Source organism: Amyelois transitella, chromosome 2, assembly GCF_032362555.1.
Source record: "Amyelois transitella isolate CPQ chromosome 2, ilAmyTran1.1, whole genome shotgun sequence".
NCBI classification, from domain to species: Eukaryota; Metazoa; Arthropoda; class Insecta; order Lepidoptera; family Pyralidae; genus Amyelois; species Amyelois transitella.
The window spans coordinates 9,922,262-9,945,936 of NC_083505.1; the positions used below are offsets into that span (position 1 = coordinate 9,922,262).

General features: G+C 36.6%; 3 protein-coding genes across 7 annotated transcripts in view; 1 reads left to right on the forward strand and 2 right to left on the reverse strand.

Annotated features, from left to right (window-relative positions):
• LOC106143684 (piezo-type mechanosensitive ion channel component) overlaps positions 1–6,605 on the reverse strand; it is a 49,852-nt gene extending 43,247 nt beyond the window's left edge. Inside the window, exons 1-2 of the mRNA XM_060946359.1 lie at positions 6,441–6,605; positions 6,044–6,115 (exon numbers count right to left, since the gene is read on the reverse strand). Coding sequence (XP_060802342.1) covers positions 6,044–6,107 — 64 coding nt within the window. The 5' untranslated portion in view covers positions 6,108–6,115; positions 6,441–6,605. The remainder of the gene's footprint in view (positions 1–6,043; positions 6,116–6,440) is intronic.
• A 1,557-nt stretch (positions 6,606–8,162) lies between these two features.
• LOC106129006 (eukaryotic translation initiation factor 4E-binding protein Mextli) lies at positions 8,163–20,139 on the forward strand. Of its 4 annotated transcripts, none has more exons than XM_060944529.1 (13): positions 8,163–8,243; positions 8,706–8,830; positions 9,192–9,345; positions 10,404–10,557; positions 10,750–10,951; positions 11,321–11,392; positions 11,962–12,022; positions 12,414–12,549; positions 13,439–13,573; positions 14,266–14,443; positions 16,106–16,171; positions 17,293–17,411; positions 18,714–20,139. In XM_060944529.1, the coding sequence occupies exons 2-13, from the start codon at positions 8,710–8,712 to the stop codon at positions 18,816–18,818; spliced, it is 1,503 nt and encodes a 500-aa protein (XP_060800512.1). In that variant the 5' UTR covers positions 8,163–8,243; positions 8,706–8,709; the 3' UTR covers positions 18,819–20,139. The 4 variants fall into 4 exon arrangements, with proteins under 4 accessions (XP_060800512.1, XP_060800515.1, XP_060800508.1 ...); XM_060944525.1 differs by lacking the exon at positions 8,163–8,243 and adding an exon at positions 8,310–8,529; XM_060944532.1 differs by lacking the exons at positions 8,163–8,243; positions 11,321–11,392 and adding an exon at positions 8,309–8,529.
• A 106-nt stretch (positions 20,140–20,245) lies between these two features.
• Positions 20,246–23,675, reverse strand: part of LOC106128997 (mitoguardin) — a 46,907-nt gene continuing 43,477 nt past the window's right edge. The window contains exons 7-10 of one of the 2 annotated variants that reach the window (XM_013327414.2): positions 23,019–23,154; positions 22,568–22,672; positions 21,984–22,112; positions 20,246–21,144 (exon numbers count right to left, since the gene is read on the reverse strand). In XM_013327414.2, coding sequence (XP_013182868.2) covers positions 20,830–21,144; positions 21,984–22,112; positions 22,568–22,672; positions 23,019–23,154 — 685 coding nt within the window. In that variant the 3' untranslated portion in view covers positions 20,246–20,829. Of the gene's footprint in view, positions 21,145–21,983; positions 22,113–22,567; positions 22,673–22,985; positions 23,155–23,675 lie in introns of both variants that reach the window. The other variant, XM_013327413.2, reaches the window with a different exon arrangement.

Consider the following 23,675-nt stretch of genomic DNA (forward strand, 5'->3'; position numbering starts at 1 on the left):
TGAATTAAAACGCGGACGGGAGTCTGGAAGACGAACCCAGAAGTGGTCTGCCATCAACTTCCACGACCCAGGAAAACGTGGATAAAATTTGTGATCTTATATTAGGAGACCGAAGATTAACTATTAATAATATTGCTGATATAAGTTATGGACGAGTACAAAATAACTCCGTAAAATTTTATATTCACCGACTTCCAAGAAGGCAAAGGCAGTGTTGTCAACCAACAAAGTTATGGCATCTGTTTTTTGGGATGCAAGGGGGGTTATATTGGTAGATTATTTATCAAAGGGTGAAACAATTAATTCTAAATATTACAGTAACCTGCTGAGACAATTAAAAGAAAAAATAAAGGAAAAACGATCGGGAATGATCAGTAAAAAAAAATTGTTTCACCAGGACAATGCCCGCGTTCACACCTCAGCAGAATCAATGGCTGAAATTCACAACTGTGGTTTCGAACTGCTGCCACACCCTCCTTATTCGCCGGATTTGGCTCCGTCGGACTATCACCTCTTTCCGAATTAAAAAAAAAACACTTGGAAGGATCAAAATTTTATAATGACGAGGCTGCGGTGGACGAGTATTTTGACAAATCATTTTTTTTTCGAAGGTATTAATAAATTGCAGGAGAGATGAAGGAAGTGCATTTGCAGTTGCATTTGAATCAACTAAACGGTGATAGTGTCGAAAAATATTTCTCTTTAAAAAAAAATGTTTTCTTGGTTAGGCCACGAACTTTAGGATTCACCCTCGTACATTATTAGTCTCTGTAAACTTTCTTTCCTCCATATTCGTTAGTTTCTGCGTGAAAGTGTTATTTTTAAAACTCACAGAATGAGTGAACTGATAAAAAATGTAATTCTGTGAGTATTTTACGCAAAGATGAAATTCAAGGTAACTATTTAAACCAATTATGCAGTTTGAAGTACTTACAAAGAACAGGAAACAGACGTCTGTGAATGACTCCGCTCAAAACGTTATTCACACGTGCGAATTATTCATCATGTAATATTCAAACGAATTCAGTCAAAACTATCTTAACAAATGTATTGCCTATAGGTAAATAAGAAAAGCTCTAATTCAAGACGCTAGACTTTTTATTTTATAGGACTCACTTCATTACTTCGAGGTCAAGTGACACTGCTTTACCTCATGAAGGTAACAAGCCATAACATACCACGACTACATTGGACCATATCGCCATTATCGGGCAAATGACAGAGGTCAACGGGTCAATGGTGGGTAAGGAAGGGGCTTCGGGTACTAAGGTTAGACACTACAGATTCTTAACCACAATTTTCAGTTGTGTTAAGCATCGTATGCCATGTACTATGTTACCGAAATTTGTTTAAAACAATTGTGAAATTCACCTAAGATTGGTAGGTAAACCTCATTTAGTTTCTCTTTTAATATAAATAAATATCTATATACGGGACAAATTACACAGATGAGTTAGCCTCGAAGTAAGTTCGAAACTTGTGTTACGAGATACTAACTCAACGATACTATATTTTAAAAAAAACACTTATATAGATAAACATCCAAAACTCAAGCCAATCAGAGAAAGTTCGTTTCTCATCATGCCCTGGCCGGGATTCGAACCCGGGACCTCAGGTGACACAGACAAGCGCACTACGGCTGCGCCACAGAGGCCGTTAAAATATAAGTGGGTACCTGATAGTAAAATAATAATAGTATTTCATCTCTAACTTGGCTATGAGAAATGTCGGTATTGAATTAACCAATTCAAAAGTGATGTATGTAGTTTAGAGGGTGTAAGTTAAAAATAACAATAACACCTAAGTAGTTTTCAAGTCGCTCCGTGGAACGTTGGTATTCTTTATTTAGTTACACGTTCCACGGAGCGACTTGAAAACTACATAAATAAAGAATACCAGAGCCGCAAAAGACTTCTGAGTGGGTGGACCACCTCCCAAATGCTGCCAAACTCAATTACTTACAAAAAAAAAGTAGGTATGGTATGGATAACCACGGCATTCAGTGGCAGAGTGGACACGGCGGCCAGTTTAATTAATGGCGCTTGTGGGCCGGGTGTGGTCCATTAGCTGGGCAAACATCAGGGTCTCACGCCAGTCTGCAATATACTGGTACTCTTTCACCTCGTTTGAAGTATTCTGTACTATACTGCTTAAAAGGAAATTATTCAACTTATGCATTCTATACACGCTACTTCGGATCTGAGCGATCTGGAGATGCCCTTATCAAATAAATATAATGAAAACTAAAGATTTTAACCTAGATTAGATTACTGCTTGAATGTTGAAAGTTTTTAAATTAATTTAACGTAGGTATATTCAGGGTTGTAAGATAGGACACGTCAGTCAGATAATAACCAAGTAATCAAAAAAACTAACCTTGAACCGCCGAAATCAAGATATACTGGTTTTATGTAACATTTAAGCTAATTTGAAGCAAACATTTTAGGGTACCGTATCGTAGATAATAAGAAGCAATAAATCGAAAATAGTTATAGCTATTTGGCTTATGTTCTAGGGCTGCTCAAAAATCTTTTGCAATTTTTTACTTAACTGTTCTTAAAATTGAGAAATGACATTATGGAGGAATCAAATATCATATTACTAGCGACCCTTCGCACGGGTGCAAAATTCGGAAAAATGTATAATGTATTATACAATAAATAATACTTAGTACATTATTTTTATAAATCCTGTAAGGTTAAACCTGCGTACGCAATGTAAGCGGCAAAAAATGTAAGAATTTACGACACCACATTAGAAACCCTGAAAATAACAGTATTTCTCCATTATTTAATAGATGTTATTATACATAAAAACCTTCCTCTTGAATCACTTTACCTGGTACAAAAAACCGCATCAAAATCCGTTGCGTAATTTTAAAGATTTTAACAGACAAACAGACTAAAATAGCGACTTTGTTTTATACTATGTAGTGATAGTGAAGAATCATACAGCGTCGGTGATCGAATCGGTAAGGTGCCCGGTTAAAATGCGTAATGCGCAGAAAGGCACAGGTTCAAATCAAACCTATGACTATTTTCAAAGTTATGTACATTAGTTTGAATACTAACCGATGCTCTTACGGCGAGGGAAAACATTGTGAGGAAACCTGCACATTCAGGCAACTGGATGTGTAACCATGGAACCAATATGGGTTAGGTTTAGCTGCAAAGGTTGCGGAAGTCAGATGGGAGTCGGATCGTGTAAAAGCCTGAATCGCCCTAAAAATCTAGGATCCATAGTCAAAGGCATATCGCGGCCTCCAGAAAAGTGAGAATGCAACCGGGACTTAAGGCAGGAGGAAGAAGATTGTGGAGATATCAAACAAAGCTAAGTTGCGGCAGTACAGCCACACGGATATGACGAGACTAATCATATTTGCTTACGGAACCCTGAGCAGGGCTATTTTTGAATACATATCTGCGGATTTGTGCTTTTAAACGACCTAATTAGTAAGTGTATTCTGTTTATCGCAATGATAACCTCACACTTTATGGAAGGCTTTTATGGCAGGTAGGAATCAGTATATAACTCGCTAACTGGTGTAAACAGAGGGATGGGCGGTGTTCCAAATTGTCGGATTTATGAGCCATGGCAAAAACGGGGTCAGGACAGGTGTCCTTTGCGTTGTATATGGGCATTTCTCATTTTGAGAAACAGATGAATTTAATAATTGATAAAATTATTTTGAAGTAAAGGTCTCTTAATGTTATTCGATTTTTATATTGAGATTTTAAAGAACGATTTCAATTCAGAATTTTTATATGGAATTCAGAATTTTTATTTGGAGATAACATCAAAAATATTAATGAATCCATTGAATTGATTGACACTATTATTACAATAATTAAAATAATTTGGAGACACCAATAGGCAACAAACATTGTCACTCCTTATCCTCCCCCGATTCCAATGTAGTGCTTTGGTTTATGAGTACTTCTTCAAAATTCTAGTGCTTTTATTAACAATCCTTAACTTTCATGTTTTCTTTCTTTATAGGTGCAATAAAGAATTTAGAAACAGACAAACAAATATGTTTGCCCTTACATTCAAGTTACGTAACGTAATGTGTGACAAAAGATGGATCGGTTATAAGTACCTACCTTCACAGCAAACATTCTGATAAGTGGAAGTTCCGTGAGAATTTATTTTTCACTTAAAAGTCTTTCGATAATCATTTTTACCATCAAATTTCATGCAGGGGAAGGCAAATGAATAAATACTACATTTTACATTAATTCATTTGCCACGCACGATCCCTCCGGTAGGTAAAGCGAAAGAAGTAAAGTAGTTCCCTTCATCCACATAAAAAATTATTAATCTCTACAAGCAAGCTCATTTTGCCAGAACGTTCCCGATTTGATCAAGGTACGTTCGTCTAGCTAGGTCCGAGGCTTCTAACGTTCCTATTCAAACTCACCCTATTAAAAAGTTTGTATGAAGTTACATATCGTTTATATTTATTTATTGATTTTAACTTCATGCACGTAAAATGTACAACAGGTGGACTTAATGCCACAAGGCGCTTTGACCATTAAGCATTCTCTGTCAATCAATCCTTGGAACCAAACTGAGATGTATGTACGGGTGATGCGATAAATCAGTAAAAGAAAGTGTATGAATGACGTCCTTCTCGACATTATTGGGATTTGTCAAAAATAACAACCCGATGTACTTATACGTGCGTAATCTAGATCCAGATCGCGTGTTTAAATGGCATGCAAATTTGGAGGCAACGAAAGGGCCGTGGGCAAGGCCATGGCAAGTCGGTCAACGGGTCATAGTACGAATCACGCTGACGCACCCACTATCAACCGGCGCGCCCAACAGGAGGATACATTACTTCTTCCCTGCATTGCGACTGTGCGTGGGCAGCACACGACTCCACGCTACTAGATACCTATTTTTTTATGTCTATGATTTTGGATCGGTATTCCATTCAATCATGCTATTCCATATTTGATCATCTATCCAAAGTTATTTTACCAGTCAAACCTTTTTCTTCTTTAAAAATCAAACCAATTTTAATTATAATTACGAACTCTCTCTATCTCTCTACACAAGTAGTAAGCCTACTTGTTAAAAAAGTTTTTTTTGTAAGTACGTAGGTACTCCTAAGAACGTTTAGGAACTTTTGCGATCTAATTTGTTTTGAGCAAGTAGACCTATGAAAGATTTTAAGGACACTGTTATCCTTTAAAAGCTTTTTAAAGCATTCCGGAAATTCTTTAAAATTATCTCAATCCAATATCTATTGTAAGCTGAACACGCAATGGCTATTAACACGGGCGTTACAAAAAGTTCTTAGTACCGCCTTGATCGGCGCGACGATGACGTAAGTTTTATTTTGGAAGTGTTGATGCAGAAGTGGCAGGAATAAAATAAATAATATTATTAGGCAGCGCGGCGTGACCTGCAAACGAGCCTTCCTTGTGGCACTCCGCCGACGCGGAGTCGCCGGCCGGCTCCGGTTGATTGCATCACAGAAATCACAAAAATGTCGCCCTCCCCGTACGCCGTTACACGTACCTAACTTACCTAACTACCTTCCATTATACCTATTTCAGCTGGTAAGGTGATAAAGTCATGATTAAATTGTATAAAAAATAGATTCTTTAATTGTACAGTTTTTGTTTACTTACCTGTATGTCTGATTTGTGATTATTGGCCCAGGCAATGTTAATGAGATTAATTCCATGTGTAAATAACTTTATACATGGAATTAATCTCACAAAAAACCAATTTTCAATCAATAAAAAAATTTCAAATTTTTATTAATATAATATGTCTATCAACTGAGATAATTGAAATGGTATTATTAATATCTTACAAAACTTTTATGTTTAAACGCAATAATAAAATAAATAAGATTCAAAATATTTTTTTTTATATAAGATTCATTGAATATATATATATATTTTACTGGAAGCACATGAGGTTTTACTTGTAAAATATATTTTAATACAAGAATATTAAAAGTTTCTGCCTTCCTATACAGAATATAGACATGATTTTATGTATGCAACTAATTTAATTAACTTACTGAGTAGAAGGCCTGCTGGCAGCATGAAGCGGACCATTAACATGGTACAATAATATGAAGTCATTTTGGTATCTGAAACAAAAAGGGTTTGTATTATTATTATTATTCCTGGTAAGCCAAGGTAACTTTATATATTTATTTAGTAACAATTTGAAATAGCATATAAGCTCAAAAAGGAACTTGTTTTTAAGTGGTTGTTATCTTATGCTTTTGTAATGCTTCACTAAATAAAGTGTTTTCTTATCTATTACAGTGTCAAATAATAATAATATACTATTTGCAAATCTTAATACAATTATAGCTTATTTATTGATTTCTTTCACGCACATTATTGAAGAACTTTGATTTTAAAATATTTACTACAGTAAGATTGAATTTAATTTTGTTTCTTTCTCACCTGTTTAACCTAAATCATAAGTTATGTATCTTCATTGGCACAATACCACTTCAAACTTATAATCATATTACAAGTGCTTTCATTCGATTTATGTTACATTATTATACCTAATTTATAATTGTTATTATAATTTATAAACAAAAACACAACCGACCTATCTCACACCTGAAATGACACTTCAGTCAGTATACAAATATGACAATTCAGTCTAGTGTTGCCAACTAATTGTCTCAACTAAATATCCCCAGATATATCTTATCCTCGGAAAAATCTGACCGTATCATGAACATCATGGAGATGAAAGACAAGTCATGGAGATCGTAACAAGTCATAAATGTCACGTGGTACAGCAGACAAATAATATCGAAGAGAAGGTGACAAAAAATCTCTACTTATGTGCCCTTGTTTTGCAGAAAAAGTCTACAAAACATTCACACCGTACACTACGCATTATTATTCTTCAACTCAAACTTAAATTATTAACTTTTTTCTCTTTTACTAACAATACCTATTTGTTGTGTGTGTATGTCTTTTTGTATTTGTACATTTATTAACCTTTTCCTTTCAGATCGTTTACGTAACCGTCCATCGATCAATTTTGAAACTTCTTGTCTCTTTAAACCATGACATTGGTAGAATCACCGAAAGTCCGGGGAAGACATAATATAGAAAAGAAAGAAAGAATGAAAAGGTAGGTGACAGGCAGCTGTAATAAAACTACATAATTTTAAGAGTGATACTCACTATAATTTTATGAAATTTAGAAATTTTGCCGTCAATTTATTCTGTAAGGGATCCTCCGATGGTGTTTAAATAAAACTTAGTGGTCTGTATTGAAATGATATTGGACTGTCAAAAAAACAGATGATAATGTACAGAGTAGCTAGTAGAGTAGCGCCCTAGATGGCCGCGAACGGATTTCATAATGTTCATAAATCACTCCTAAAAAAATGATAAACTGAAACTGACAATCGGAGATGACAGAAGAGCAGAATTTGAAACAGGTTGTATCATCGATATACTTTGACTCGATAATGAGCTAAAAGTAGGAGACATTGACACAAAGTAGTAAGCAAGTAAACTCCTCTAGTAATGAGTTCTTTTTTTCTCTTTTTTATTATAATTAGTAATAATTAACCCTTAATAGTAAACTCCTTATATCATGATAATGTTATTACAGTAAGCCGTGAATTCGAATGCTTGCGTATTTGTTGCTCTTTTGACGTCAAAATATAAACATTTTTTTTAATATTCTCCAAAACTTGGGGAAATTTCACAATCTGGCATTACTGATTTCGTGATAGGGCGGCGCGGCAGGCGGAATGGACGAAAATAGAAAAAGGAATGTCGATACCAATAGAATCGGTATTTTTTTGTTTCATACAATAAAGTTTTGACTGATAAGGAAGAAACGATATCATAAAGACCTACTTTATCAATAAAATAGAAAGAAAAGAAAAATACTACACAGTGGTGTTGTGATAGACCATACAATTTTTGAAAACAAAGAATACGATTCGAGCCTTTACTATAATTAGTAATAACAATTAACGCCCTAAAAACTAACAGACATAAAAATATCATTTTATACTTAAGTATGTATGTACTTTTTGCTGAATTTATGACTGCAAGTTTAATTTTCATTAATGTATTTTTATGATAATCAAACTTTCATTTCATCTTTGTGTTTACAAATGGACTCGATCTCGACCAAACAGAACCGACTTGCTCGATTGACTCGATTCGCTGCACAACACGCACTGTCAAAATTTTATTTTTATTGCGAATTAATGGCGTAGCCAGGTGAGTTTTCTTGTTTATTTCTCATTTTATTGTGTTCTACGGTTTTCATTTGTTTTGTCCAAATGTTTTCATCTCGCAAAATATTTTATCTGTTATAAGTCAAAATTTTTTCAGCTAATCCGTTTTTATTACACGAGAAACAATATTACGAGTAATGAACACGTATTGGATTTGTTCCGAATTTATTCGCTAGGATCATTGTCATCACTTTCACTTTTCACACGATTTGTTTTATTAGTGGTTCTAGTGTGCATTCGCTGCATTGACGCACAATCGCCATGGATGAGTGAGTTTCCCGATCGTTCTCTTTGTTTTTATGTTCTACCAGCAATAATTATAAGAAGGTTACTCATATCCAAAAACAAATGTGCATCTACCACACAGTGTTCCGCACAATGCATTTGTATACGAATAATTTACGGTTATACTTAATTAAATTCGTTATATATTTCATTCGAACAGCACCATGTCGACCCTAACGAAAATGACCCGCACGGTAAAAAAACTGGAGGTACCTAGACCTCTGAAATCAACTACCAGTTCCGCACACAACCGCAACTCCGTGTTGGACGTCAAAATAAATTCCGGTAAGAATCTTATAGGATGTATAAAAATTTTAATAGTTTTTTAATATTGCACCTATTGAAGATCTACACCAATTCATAAGTATGATTTGTGTCTTATAAGAGTTAATTCAAAACATCCCAATTGAATGTTTTGCTGGGAAATCATCAGTAGAAATATAAGTTAATTTAATGATATAATTTAATATATTATAATTTAATGGAAACCAAGGTATGATGTTAATAGTTTCCAATAAGTTAAAACATTGACATCAGAATGGTATTCATAAATGGTAATGATATGAGTGCAAACTGAATACATAGAATGCTATTTAGCATACATCTCAGGTTCATATTAGTAGTGAGTCATGTTTGTTTTTTGCAGTTGATGACCTGATAGTATTGACTGAAGCGGTGGCTTATCAAATGATGCAGGGGAATTTTGACCGTGCGCTGCAAAGCAATGTGGCCACTATGTATTCTAACCTGAAGCTTTATGGCGCTCAGCTCGAATCTCTTTACAAAGACTTTCTGGACAGGTTTGTTATCACTATTAAACTATTATAGAAAAGATTTAGTTGCTGTTTATCCTTCCAGTAAGAGGTGTAATTTTATATATGTATTATTTAAGATCATATAAGTTATGAGATTGACTGTAAACTTACTAATCAACATGAGAAGGCAATCCTAGGCCCTTGAAGTATACACAAAGACTATTGCATTAAAAAAAAATGATAAGCTTTCCTCATTATCACTTCATATTATAAAACCATCCCCCACTGCGTCTGTGTCTGTGTGTGGTGTCTGCCTACCTCCCTCTGCTGTATACTAATACCTAACTTGAGCGATAAGCAAAATGTTTTCCATACAAACATAAATAATAATAATCAAGTTGTATATAGGTACCTTACAGAGAAGACAGAGCCAACGCAGTCTCTAAAAGATTGAAAGGCCATGTTCAGCTGTATTGGCTTAAATGGAATTGGGATTTAAAAAGTTGTTAGATGTTTCTATTTGCAATTTTTTAAAGTACCCAAAATACATACTTCCTTCAAGATATCACAGTGTTCTTAATATTAAGTTAACTTTTATTCCATTTTGTAGATTCCTTTTTATTTCTTATTTAGTAGATGGGTAAACGATTAATAATAATTGTTTGAAAGATTTAGAAAAAGTTAAAAGAAGTTTTTTGTTTAAATAATTTTCATTATGATTTTGTCAAAATAAGTTACTTTTATTGTTAAGAGTTAGGTTAGATACCTACTTGGATTCATTAATTTCAAAGGATTTTTTTATTTAGTAAGAACTAAGTATACAAAGAAATATTTTAGTTTATTGTCAATCATAAAAATACCGTGCAAAACCATAGTTACTATTAACCCATCGCCGTCACCGTGTATTGGCACTATGGTGCGAGGCGTACGCAAGTGCAACCAAACCTCGTTAAGGCGGGCGTCAAGGGGTTAAAGTACAAAATTTGATAAAAAATATACATATAGGTTTAATGTAGGAAATTTTTTACCTTGAAGGCAAAAACAATTTTGCAGAGTGCAAAATATAAAAAGAAAAAACCCATAAATTTAGTTATTAATTTCAGATATTTCGTTGTGTTCCGCAATGGTTCTCAAGATGAGCGCTTGGACAAAAAGACACGTCTTCATCTTCTTGAGTTAATCGAACTGCGCGCCAAACTTTGGCAAGGCTCCGATTACATGAGTCAATATTACAGGCACCGTGGCACACATGCAGAGGTAAACATGTGGTCTAGCGTTTTAGTTATCTAAAGGAATTTGCCCTCAAATAAGAGTTTTTTACATTTAGTAATAAACATCAAACAGGTATTCAATCTAATTTTCATAAAAATTGTTCTTTTAATCTTAATGGTATATATTTGGGTTCAATAAAGATTCTTTATTATAATTAAAGTGAGCATGTGTCCTTAGCCGCTGCTGGTGCCGACGATGGAGGGGTCGGGCACGGGCGGCGCGGCGTCCCCGCCGCTGGCTGCGCCCGCCGAGCCGCCCACTCTGCTCGCCCCCGGGGAACTCATCAAGCCCTCGGGCAAGTTCCCCAAGCCCACCAAGATCCCCGGCAAGAACTACTCCAAGGACGAAGTCGTTATCAGAAACGCCGATTCCGGAAAAGGTAAATCCTCTTCACTGTCTGTTACGGGTCCTTTTGTATTCGCATGCCTGAATAAGATTTACCGAGGGAGCATGATAAAGTAAATAGTGTGCTTATCTGTTCTTTGTCTTACGATTTAAAATGGTTGTTTATAAAGATGCATGTTGATAAGAAGAGATAACTGTAAATTTTAATAGTTTATTACTCACATATAAATGTGAAGTACGCTTCGAGGTCTACCATTAGGTTAAAGTAAAGATTTGTCAAAATGTTACCATGTTAGATTATGGTATAAATTGATATGATGGTATGATGTGGAATGAGCCCGAGGGATAGGTCATTGAGTACAGCGTATGGCGGCGAGTCTGAAGTAATGTTGTGGTGTTGCAGTGATGGGTATCAAGGGCAGACGGGTGCACATGATCGAGGAGCTAAGTGACACGATAATATCGTTTCAGCGAGGTACGAACGCACGGTGCCGGCTAAGTGGCGCTTACGCATGGTGTGGCGGTCTCTTCTCATTACTACTAATCTTTACTGTCCTATTTATAATAATCACACATTCTTAAAATTGTGACATGTTTCTAAATATACTCATTCTATTATTAATATAAGTTTGTAAAGCATTGTCTGTAAAAAAGTATGCATAATCAAGGGAGCATCGTGAGTATATTGTATACAAAAAAGTTATCCTGTGACGTGGAAATGTACTGTACTAACAGTTTATTTTATTTCCAGCAAACAACTTCAAAACATTTGTTTTTAATGCTGTTTATGTTAATTATGGATAGAGCGAGATAAAATGCACACATTTTTGATAATATACAATGAAATTCATCTATAACTTTCGATTGACTGCTACTAATAAAATGGAGTGATGGGAATGGCTGTAACTTTCACAATGAAATATCGACATAACACACATTTAACTGCATTTAGCTTTGAGCTTCATGATTTTACTAATTTACCTACTAAAATATTGTCTAGAATTTAAAACATTTTGTTTTGTTAATTACATTTATACATTTCAGTGAGTCCTGGGGCTAAGGAGAGGCTTGTCCAAATTACTGGACCTAACGAAGAGAATGTAAAGTAAGTAAATATTTCATAAATAAGTAGTTACAAAATATACAACTGATAATGGAAAGAGGTATATATACATATAACTTGTTTTCTTTTTCACATCAATTTATCAGTATCAAGTAAAAGAAGATTTAGAATTTAAATTTTTTTGGAGACTAACCAAGACTGTATCGCCTATTCGTTGAATTTAATATAGTGGTGAAACCTCACCCAATTTATAATAAAATATATATCATAACATTTAACCGTATTCGTTGTATTCAATATAGTGGTGAAACCTCACCCAATTTATAATAAAATATATATCATAACACAAATTAGAACTTTCTTTTTCAAGCTCAATCTGTGTATAAATCGAACTAAACGCGCTAGCAATGAATAACCCGAGCCCGTTTCCCAGCCACGCGAAGCACCTGATCGGCGACACGATCCGCCGCAACGCGTCGCCCGTGCGGCTGGACGCCGAGCCCGGCCTGCGCGCCTCCCGCGCCTCGCTGGACTCCGGCCCCGACGACGACGAGCCGCGCCACAGGGAGGTCCGCCACACTCGCATTCCTCCACTTAACCATGTCACTACAAACCTTGCGATTATACGACCCGAATAGAATAGATTTATTTTCCAAATTGGATACAAGGTGTCACTTATTGACGTCGCATCACTTAAGTCTAATTATAACTACTACCGCTTCCAAAGCGCATGTGTAGAAGAAGCGGCGGAACAAACTACACTGCAGCATTTTCATCGGACGTCAATTTACAAATATAAATATAAATAAAAATGACTATACAATACACGACAAGTACACTCTCGCTTTTGTGCCTATACTGCCTAGGGTTGAAAAAAGCGGGAAATTTTCCGGTTTTTTTCAAATTCCCTCGTATTTATACAAGTTTTTTACGAAAGTTTCAAGAAAGATAAGAATGAAATATTTCATGTTTTTTATTAATAAAACGGAAAAATACGATAGGAAAAGTATTGATTACCTTACAATATGCATCATTGTTTTAAAAATTGGTAATTATACATAGAATATATATATAGTTTTCCAATCGTTTTTTTTTATTTTTCGAAACAAACTACGAAAATCTCAATAAAACCGTTTTTTCCCCAAGGTTTTATTCTGATATATTTCAATGTAACAAACCAATAAAACGGTAAAAAACGAAAAAACGTTTCTTTCACCGAAAAAAAAACAATTTGTTTCTTTCGGAATTTTCAACGCTAATACTGCCTATGCCAGGACTTACTTTTTTATTTTTAAATAAATCACCTTTGGGTAGGGGAAATTTCAGGAAATTTTCCCTCTCCTAGAAAAGCGCAAAGAAGTATTACAATTAAACCGAATATGTGAGGAATCAAGGGTGGACCACATGTGAAACTATAAAGCTTGAAATTTATGCAATTTTGTATTTGTTTCTTCACAGAAATCCCCACACAGCAATAGAGCTCTTCTTCATAGCTTCTCTACGAATGACGCTGCGCTTGGAGAGTACAAGTACACTGTGACTTTTGGACAACATTCCATCAAGATCACTGGCAATAATCTGGATCTTGTAAAGGTAAGTAGATGTTATATATAGGCAGCGCATGTTTATTAACAGACGAAATCCGATCGTAGCGGATGGACCGTAGTTGCAGTTATCCCACTAACCTGGGAGCTTATAAAATACGAATTAATCGCCACCTACAAATAGCGACAAATTTAGCGCCACATACATACCTACAATCTAGGGTTTTCGCACCTTTCCAACTTTAGTTTTTATCGGGAAGAAAGTTACCCTATGCCATTCTCCAAACTCTTAATTATGTACGTAAATATTTCAAAAAGATTTATTCATTAAATAACCCGTGACGTGCTAACAAGCAAACAAACTTACTTTTGCATTTGTAATATACCTAAGTTGGGATATATATATGTGCACTGTGGTTCCCGGTGCCAATAAAAAAAGAATATGACCACTCATCTCTTTCCCATGAATGTCGTAAAAGGCGACTAAGGGATAGGCTTATCAACTTTTGTTTCTTCTTTTAGGCGACGGGCTAGCAACCTGTCACTATCGCTTAACGTGGCTTATCAGTCTTTCAATAATGCTGGCTCTGTCCTTCCCCTTAAGGTAAATAGACGTGACTATATGTATGTATGGGATATATATAGATATTTTGTTTTCACACGGATGGTGGTCATAAGACCAAATTCCTCAAGGAGGTCTCAATCTGAGCCGACGCTTTACGGACGCGTTCCTGTAAACAGACGGCGAAGCTAGTGCTGGACGAGTACTTCGAGAGCGCCGGCGCCCTGGAGGCGCTGGGCGCGGGCTCGGGCGACTTCTTCACGCTGTCGGTGCGGCCCGGCGCCGCGCTGCTGCTGCAGGACGACGCCGCGCTCAACGGCGCCGACGACGACGTGTTCCACGCGCCCGCCGACGCTGGTGAGTGCGCTGGAGGAAATTCAAACTTGTAACATAGTAGATTAAAGTTCATATTTACGTCACATAAACTTTTCGGACCGCCATACGGAATGTATCGGATTTATTGTTATGAGTTTTGATTTCCTTTGTCGCATTGTGAAACGTCTTCCGAGCCGGACCAATGAGATTCTAAACTAAACACTTGGCGTAGGTTTTATACGTTTATTTGGCAGAAAAGTGAACGCGGCGTACCTACTCGTATGCTGCGAGATTATGAAATGGAATAGGTTAATTATTTTGTTAATAAATACCTGTTAATAAAGTTACTAGCTTTAGCGTAGGGCTTTGCTCCCGTGGGAAATTCGACAAAGCCTATGTTTACTACTGAAGCTTTTATTGGCTCAGTGCCAAATACCTATCAACAAAATTGGTCTCGTATTTTTTTTATTGAAAACAACTTACATAAAAATCTTTCCTCTTTTTAATATTACTATAGAAGTATGGATTTTCATATCAATTTTACGCTTTTTGAAAATGCATGTAAACCAAGTAAGTCCCTGAGAGCTTTAGCAAGAGTTCGCGTGATGGTTGCGGGTACAACAGAATGTTATTACATTACTGTAACAAAAAAAAAGTGATTTCTTTTAACGGCATGTAGTAGCTGATAAGATAGTTAGGCAAATCTGAGCATGAAGATACAAACAATGCTACTAAAGTGTGCAGTATTTATTACAAAATTTTGTTTATTTTCAACACAATCAAAACGACTGACTGAAGCATGGTAAAGTATTTATCAATTACGAATATACAGTTTTCGTCATATCCATAAACATTATCAGTAATGAGCCATTTGTGTTACCAAATCACTAGAGTCGAAAGTTCATCTGGTATTTAATATAATTTATATTTATTTATTTATTTCATATTGTTTCTTGGGATTACTGTGACCACTTCAAACCACGGACGTGGCAGCATTTTTCCAAATTTTAACATGGTGCATACTCATGAAATGTAACACCACCCATTATTAAATAAAAACATACTGCCATGAGACATTATAAATATCCATTTAGAGCTAATCTAACCATTCAGAAGCAACTAAATATTATTTTATACATTTGATTTCATTTTGAATTGAGAAATTTAGCTATAATTCGGTGTTGTGCTAGACAGCACGCGACAGCTCGTATAGATTTTTTTTTAATCTACAAAATTTTTGTTCAGAATAAGTGGCCTAAAAGATTTATACGGTAAGGCTCTTGTGAAAAGCTTGTGATTTGTAAACATGGGATTCTTTTAGGTGAGACACTAGCTAACTATCACCATTTCTGAATCTCAATGTAACCATAAAACAATTCAGCTAAACGTAGCCTTCCTGGCATGTGACGATTGTCTTTGTCTACCCCGTAATAGACAAAGACGTGATATCTGTTTGAATTATGGCATATAGCATTAAAAAAGTCCGTTTGGTTCCCGGCACCAATAGAAAAAAAAAATGGATCACTTCATCTCTTTCCCCTGGATGTCATAAAAGGCGATTAAGGGATAAGGTTATAAATTTGGGATATAGGCGTGATTATATGAATGAATGAAAAAAAGTGAGGCTAGTGTTAGGAGTTGCTTCTGTATGTTTGGATGTCGGCCGTGGTGTGGGGTGGCGTAACGTGTGCGTGTGTGTGGCAGCGGACGGGGACGCCACGCCGCGCCGCCCGCGGTTCTCGCGCGCCACCAGCACCGACAAGAACCAAGGTAAGATCACTCTTGTTGTCACATCTCTTACTTTTAACAACAACAACAACACATATCAGTCCGATAGCAAGTTGAATGATCCAGTGGGAAACAGTGTTCGCGGCCTAGTGTACGGCTGAAACTGTTCTGTAATGAGCGTATGACCTACGAACGTTTCGACGACATAATTTTTCATCCTCGAGCGTTCAGCCGCGGGACATTCATCGTCGAAACATTCGCCAATAGAATGAACTGTGTCTTTGTTAAATGTATGTGTTTAATATTTATATATGACTAACTGTCGCTTTCATATAATGTAGCTGTTGTGAGAATCATTGACGGAATTTGCGATTTATGTCCAAAATACATTCGTATATTTTGTGATAATCATATTGTAACAAATCATCATTTATTCAGTAGTTTTATAAAGTTCATTGCTCCGTCCGTTGAATATTGTATTTGTTTTCGTTTAGCTAGTATTCCTAACACAAAATATAATCACGTCATGTATACTTTACGTTAGTTGTTTATATATTTATTTTCATTCAAACATTAAATGCAGATGTCAGTCAGATATTATATGAACTAAAATTTTGGTTTGAGCTGATTTGTCGCTTGCACAAAATAAGGATGAAATACCTGCCACATAGCAGTTATTTGTGTTATGTTACTAATCTTAGTAACTATATTTTATTAGTGCACGTATTTTAAATGTAGAGCAGCATTTGCTTGCATGGATTTTTGTGTAGCTTACGTTGCTCTACAAAGATTTTCAGCTTTATGCAAATTTTATGTTTACCCATTCATATTTTAGAAAACGTTCCGCTTAGAGGTTCTGTTGTGGTAAACATCAACAAATATACTTTAGTTTGTTTGTTTGTATGTACGCGCTGCTGCTTCTCCACTAGCATCTAATTTGAAGCTATAAGTAACATGTAAATAATTTCTCAATTTGGTACCTGGGAGTCTGAAACAATTTTCCAATAGTTGTATGGCTACCGACCGATATTATATTTGGTGGACAGAACGATTTGTCGATAGAAATTTCCTAACTTCTATTGACGAATATATGAAATATGAGATTTCGGATTCTTTTATTTAATAAACGTCATAGCGATTGCAGTAAGAGTACCGGTCCGCAGGTGGTAGCGGCGCGCGGCAGACGTACACGTACGAGACGCTGGTGCAGTACGCGGACTCGCCGCTGAGCAAGCTGCCGCCGGCCGGGCTGGCGGGCTTCCCGCCGGAGCTGGCGCGCAAGGTAACGTCCGCGCCGCGGCGCCGCGCCCCGCCCGCGCCGTGCCGCTGGCCGCCGCTGCAGCACCCCAACTACCTGGCGGCGCTGCTCTGCCGCAACTTCTACTGAGCGGCGCGGCGGGGCGAGGCGCTCACCCTCCGCTTTGTTCCGCAGCCGGCGCGCGGCCGCCCCGACCCCGGCGCCTAGGCCTCTCCCGCCTCCCTCCTCCGCCTCCGCCTCCGCCGGCGCCATCACCGCCACCGCCACCTCCTCGGCGAACCTCCCGAGCGCGCGACGACAAGTTGAACCGGTTCTTTGATAGAATCGAGTTCTACTTTCGAAAAGCACAACGCTCGAGAGATTCGCCGAAGTTAACGCTTGCATCTTTACTAACCCGTTTCCTGGTGATTCTGTTTAGTGTATTTATGTTGTCATTGTAAATATGACTTCAAAATCGCGCTGGTCGTTGTGGTCACTAGTTTCTCCACTAATACTCTCTCACTCTCTTCCAATTACTTTTGTGATCCACCGGTATTTTTGATTCTGATCTCATATTATAAGACTGATTTACTGTTTTTGATACTCATAGTTAATAATTCTTCGTGAGAACATTGGAGCTAAAACAATTATATTCTGTAATTGACCCAAGTTTTTGATGACAGTGAATGCTTAGTTGGTTAAATATTCCAGTATTATTACTATTAGTCGATATAAATTCAAATAGATCTGTTGACGATCGTAAATTATTCGGTAACTCGAATATCTAAATATACAGTTCCTAGTTAATACATATATTTTTCAATGTTGATCTCGTGAATATTTTTTTAAGTATGATATATATGTGATGTTGATTATTGATTAAATCTTTTACGCAGCTATATTTACAGTTTAGAATTCTATGTTTATGACGTTTTTATTATGGTTATGCAAATAATATAAATTTTTAATGTTTCTTTGTTCACGCTGCTCGGACAGAATGGTTATTCGAGAGGGGTTCGCTACAGGTAGAAAGAGTTAGGGTGTATCCTAAACGGATACTCATACATTTTATATTGACATTCGAATATGTTATTGTTTTGTTATATTGTTGTTTTTGTTTGAGTAGATGTAAAATTAACAGTGTTGTTTCACCTTATCATTGTCAATTCTGATTTTAAAATATAAAAAACTCAAAATGCCTTCGCCTTTCACTCTTCTACTCACCTTACCTCGCACTAATATTCTTCGCTTGGACACGGTTGGTGACTAACAGCACACTTACTAAAACAGCATTACTAGCGTTTTAGATGAATTGATGCATTAAGAGTGCATATTGATCGTCGACAGAGCTGCTTGGAGTTCGACAGCGTGTCCTACTTGAAGAAGGTTCGCGCTGCCGCCGGAACCACCGTGGCCGCCGACGACGCCCCGGACTCTCCCGAGCCCGAGTAAACCACACTATACCATACTACACACGCACGTTCGCTCGTATATCGATTGCTACTCGAACCTATTCTCTGAGGTAGGGTCACTAGTACCGTCACTATTGCACGCAACGAGCGAACCTGCGACTTTTACTAGCAGCTTGTTAGGCAGCTGCGGACGCCTCCGATGACTTTGTACGTAAAGGAAACCGTGAGACGATTCAAGTCTTGATGTACAACCACGTTATTTGCCGTCCGCTGTGCTTATATCGCACGACTTTCACTCTACTTTAAAAAAGTATTAAGAGCACCAAAATATTTATTTTTGTAGTGATGGGTTTAGAGTAACTCATTTTGTGAACGAATGGTTATTTATAGAAATATTATTAAATTAAAACTGGGGATTTATGGTTACACATTTAAAGCACACGTTAATAGTCTGGAATACAATGATCTCGACGCAGTGGCTATAAAAATAGTAACAGCGGTTACAATATAATTTGAAAATGAATTACAACAAATTAAGTGCAAATTATGCTTCCATGTTTTCTTCCATTTGTTGTACATATACATATATTGACGACTCTAGTTTCGGGTGTCAAGAGTGATTCCATTTATTATAAGAAGAATGCATGCATTTCTTTGTGTGTTTGTATACTCATTTTCAGATTTTAGTGTCTAGTCCTGACGAGTAGATGTCGATTCTCATATTATTATCTTAAGCTTTTTATTTAGGGAAGCCTGTAAATCAGTAGTTTATAGTCATGAAATGGGGCGTCCCCAATAAAATTATATAATTGTTAAAGATTCTTCTCTGTTAATTGATTAAAGCTTTTAATAGTTAAACATGCTGTGCACTAAACCAAATAATTGTTATAAACTGTATTATATTTATATAAAATATGTAAAACTAACCTATAGGAGTTGTGATTCCCAGGCTTCCTTTTATCTTTGATTTCGTAAGTAGTTTATAAACAGTTAATTAACAGAATATACTGACGTGAAAGACTGGTCCTTTCTTTTTAAAGAGCAACATTTTCTTTTTATACGATTTTTATTCAGGATTTTTGGTCGCCCAAATCACGGGAGTTCCATAAGTAAAAGTATGCCAACCCATTATTACTCCAGACACTATACACCATAAACAAACATTAAGAATTTAGAAAAAAGGGAACTTTGTGAACCAGTGCATATACATCTGTATTACTAAATTTCACCATTCGGTGCTTATTATTCGGAAAGTATTATTGTTGAATCTTAAATAAATTTTATGTTTACTATTTTTGTTTTTGTGTCAATTTAAATAAGACTACTGTGAAAATTGATGATACACTAAATTTTCTAATAAAGAGGACTTTTATTTATCACCTTAAAATTTTTCTCATCTTAATAAAAATAAAAGAGTTGTAAAATAATATTTCGATTTATTTACAAAATAAATACATAATTAGGCTGTACAACAATTTTGTTAATATAAATAACTTGATTGTATTCGAATGGGGGGATATAACGGCAATATTAAAAAAATACATTCTTGTAATCATTGGATCAAAATGGAATGCAATTGCATAAGAGCTAGTGTAATGTACAAAAATGCTGTAAAATTAGATCATTTGATTTTTACGTACGTATATTTGCTACATGAATCATAATATCAGCTAAACATTACAGCGTTAAAACGTTACTTGTTCTAAGGCTTGTACACATGTTGCATAGTTACTATTGCATTTGGCGAAAATATATAATACTATAATATTCATACGCATATTATTGCATAACAAACTATATTATTTGGTTTGGATCCAAATAATCGAAATGCGCTCTTCAGGAATGTGAGCCCTTAGTACCTACAGGCGACGATATAAGCTTTAAGACACAGCCGATCAGATGCATTGAGGGATAAGATCAGAGAAGGTACGTCGAACTAATTCAAACATGCTCCTGTTGAACTACTTTTGACGTCGACCATACATCCAGAAAAAATCTTGCAACTTGATTTGAGACAAAGACAAGTACACTTTAGCTTAATTTATAGAATGTTAATTTCTTTCTGCTAATTTATCTGTTATATTGGCAGCTCTCGATTTCGCATGTTGCATTATATCTACGGAGAGATCCTCGACATTAGTATAACGGCACTTTTGGAAACTAAAGAGGTCTGTGATGAAGCCCACTATTTCCGATTGGAATGTTTGGCACACGTCGCGAAGTCGCTCCCGGGGACCGAGGAAGCCCCACACTAGCACGGGAAGAAGGTGCTCCGATATTGAGTAGAAGTGTGCCATGAATCCGTCGGGATATTGAAGATATCTTCTTTTAGCTTTTATGACGGACCAGACAGCTGTTGTGAGAGCCTGTTGACAAAAATAATATTTTTTCAAACATGCGTAAAAACTCGTACATATTTAACAAATCTTGGATAGTGTTAAAAAGTAATTTAGAAAATTAGTATGTATTTTAGTTATAAAACTTAGGTTTTGATACAGTGTAGGCACAGCTATTTATGAATGTTGGTACAGATAAAGTTTATTTGGCACGCCCGCCATTCTGATTGTCAATATACTTACCTACTTATAAAAGGAAAATACTTAAACATTAAATATAGAGTTGTATTTTTCTTTCCGTTGGAAATATATTATGATATATTTATAATAGCCAGAGATGTGCACACAATTTCAAGTGGATCTATTCTTTTGACCATAATCTTGAATAATATAAGACAGTTTTTTTACACGAAACTGTGTGTGAGTGAAATAGGGGAACCCATATTGTATAATAGTTATATATCGTAAGGTAGTAAGGGCGAAAGCTAGTTACTGTATAGTACCACTTTTATGTGTTATTTTGCCAACCAGAGCGCGCTGTGTGAACCTGCGAACCGAAATGTCTGCTATTGCACTTCTATTAAAAGGGAGTTATATGGAGACAAAACAAATAAGGTCATTATTTTATTTTCATTCAGTTTGCTTCGGCACTATTCTGGGTCGAATAGTGAGACCAATTTTTCACGTGATATTGCTTTCACATCACGTCTATATCCCTAAAGGAGTAGTCAGTCAGAGCCAGCCAGAGATGGTAACTAGCCCATCGCCTAAAACAAAACCAATTTTATCAGCCTTTCCCTTACTCTTTTACGACTTCCATGGGATAGTGATAGCATTTTGTGTGAACATTATAACGGCGAGGAACTCACGCTCTCCTTGAAGCCGTCGGAGAGCCAGCGGTTGCGCACGACGGCCAGCACGGACGAGGGCGGCGCCGCGAGGTCCTCGAAGGCGTCCAGCAGGATGTAGTCCAGCACCACGTCGTAGAACGTCAGCGCCTGCGCACACACGCGCACAGTGCATACAGCCGGGTACACACCGGGCGAAGAACGTTGGCACCGTTATATTACGGTTACCGATACGTGACGGTATTAAGAACGGTTAACATTAAAATCATTGTTTACTAGGTTTGATTAATTTGAGTGTGTTTGACCTTAACCTGCCTGATGGTAAGCAAGATGGGGGTCTAAGGTTGTCTTGGAAATCCTAAGCGTTACGTATCAGGGCACGCAAGCTTGTAGGGAATTCCAGGTTTAATTTTATGCAGATATCCTATATGTAACTACCTACATATAATTCACAGGATAATGTATAATTGACTACTATTTTACTACTTAAAATATCAGTTTCTATCACCCATTTAGTTTATGTTATATTATGTTTAACAGAGGGTTATGTTTATCTAGAGAGAACTAGTTTCACACTCAATAATTCATTCGAAAGAAAAACGCACCTTGACTCCTTTACTGTAAAGCTCTTTTTCAATTGTAGGCCAATTAGCGATATCTGTCGCCCACGACACCATTTCTTCATATGCAACTAAGAATTCCTTTGGTTCCTGTAAAAGATTGTGAAAGTATTGATTTTGTATGGTCTCTTCATACAAGAAAATTTCATGGAAGAGGACTCAGTCATATGGAAATGCGTGACATGCACACTAGGATAAGTCTTGTTTTGTACGTACTGTATATTTTGCGCGCCACCCGGTCAACGTGCTCATGCAAACCTAGTTTAATCAGCTTGTTATAAAAGTTTTGAACTTACTTCGAGGCATTTATATAGCTGACAGTAACAAAATTTGATAATTGGATATAACTACAGGTTGCTCAACGAGAATTAAGAAAAAGAAACAAGCATGATAATTACGTTACCTTGTCAGCAAACAGTAGAAGGTCTGTGAGCACCTGTCTTCCAGCGTCTACGAACCAGGCCCACACGGCGGCGTCTTTGAACACCGCCGTGAACGCGAGCCGCAAGCAATGCAATTTGCACAGGAATTCGCTGTCAGAAGTGCATTGTACTACGTCCGTGCGGAGAGTTCTGTAATACATGTCATGACATATAAGTGCGTAAGGTCGGGTCGATAATCATGTTTAGTTGATGACAGCATAGACCCATGCTGTTGGAAACTGAAGCCCACATCCATATTAGAATCTGTGAATGTTTACATGCATGCCGAGATACTAACTCCGGGCGGAAACCTTCCATGGGCAATATAGTAAAAGATCTGGTGATGTTCTTCGATATGATGTGGGGTATGACCAGGAAAACCTGGCCGAGTCTTAGTCCTCTAATGTCATGTCTGCCTGCGGGCTGTACAGATGATGTCTCTATTTTACTGGGATATGTCTTCTCTTTTCTTTCCTAATTATCCAGCATTTTGCTCATAAAAAGATCAAAAGAGATTAAAAGGTAGTGCGATTGCCCTTGCTTCTTTTAGGCAGCACCGAATTAGTAAGCCAAATAATTAACCATTTACGACTCGAAAGAAGAAGAAGCACACAGACATTTTAGATGCCACAACCTTAAATTATGCATATGCAATAATAAGGTAAATTCTC

Coding starts and splice junctions, on each gene's coding strand:
- LOC106129006 (XM_060944525.1), top strand. Junction 11,393..11,961: donor GATAATATCGTTTCAGCGAG/GTACGAACGCAC, acceptor TATACATTTCAG/TGAGTCCTGGGGCTAAGGAG. Junction 12,023..12,413: donor CCTAACGAAGAGAATGTAAA/GTAAGTAAATAT, acceptor CCCGTTTCCCAG/CCACGCGAAGCACCTGATCG.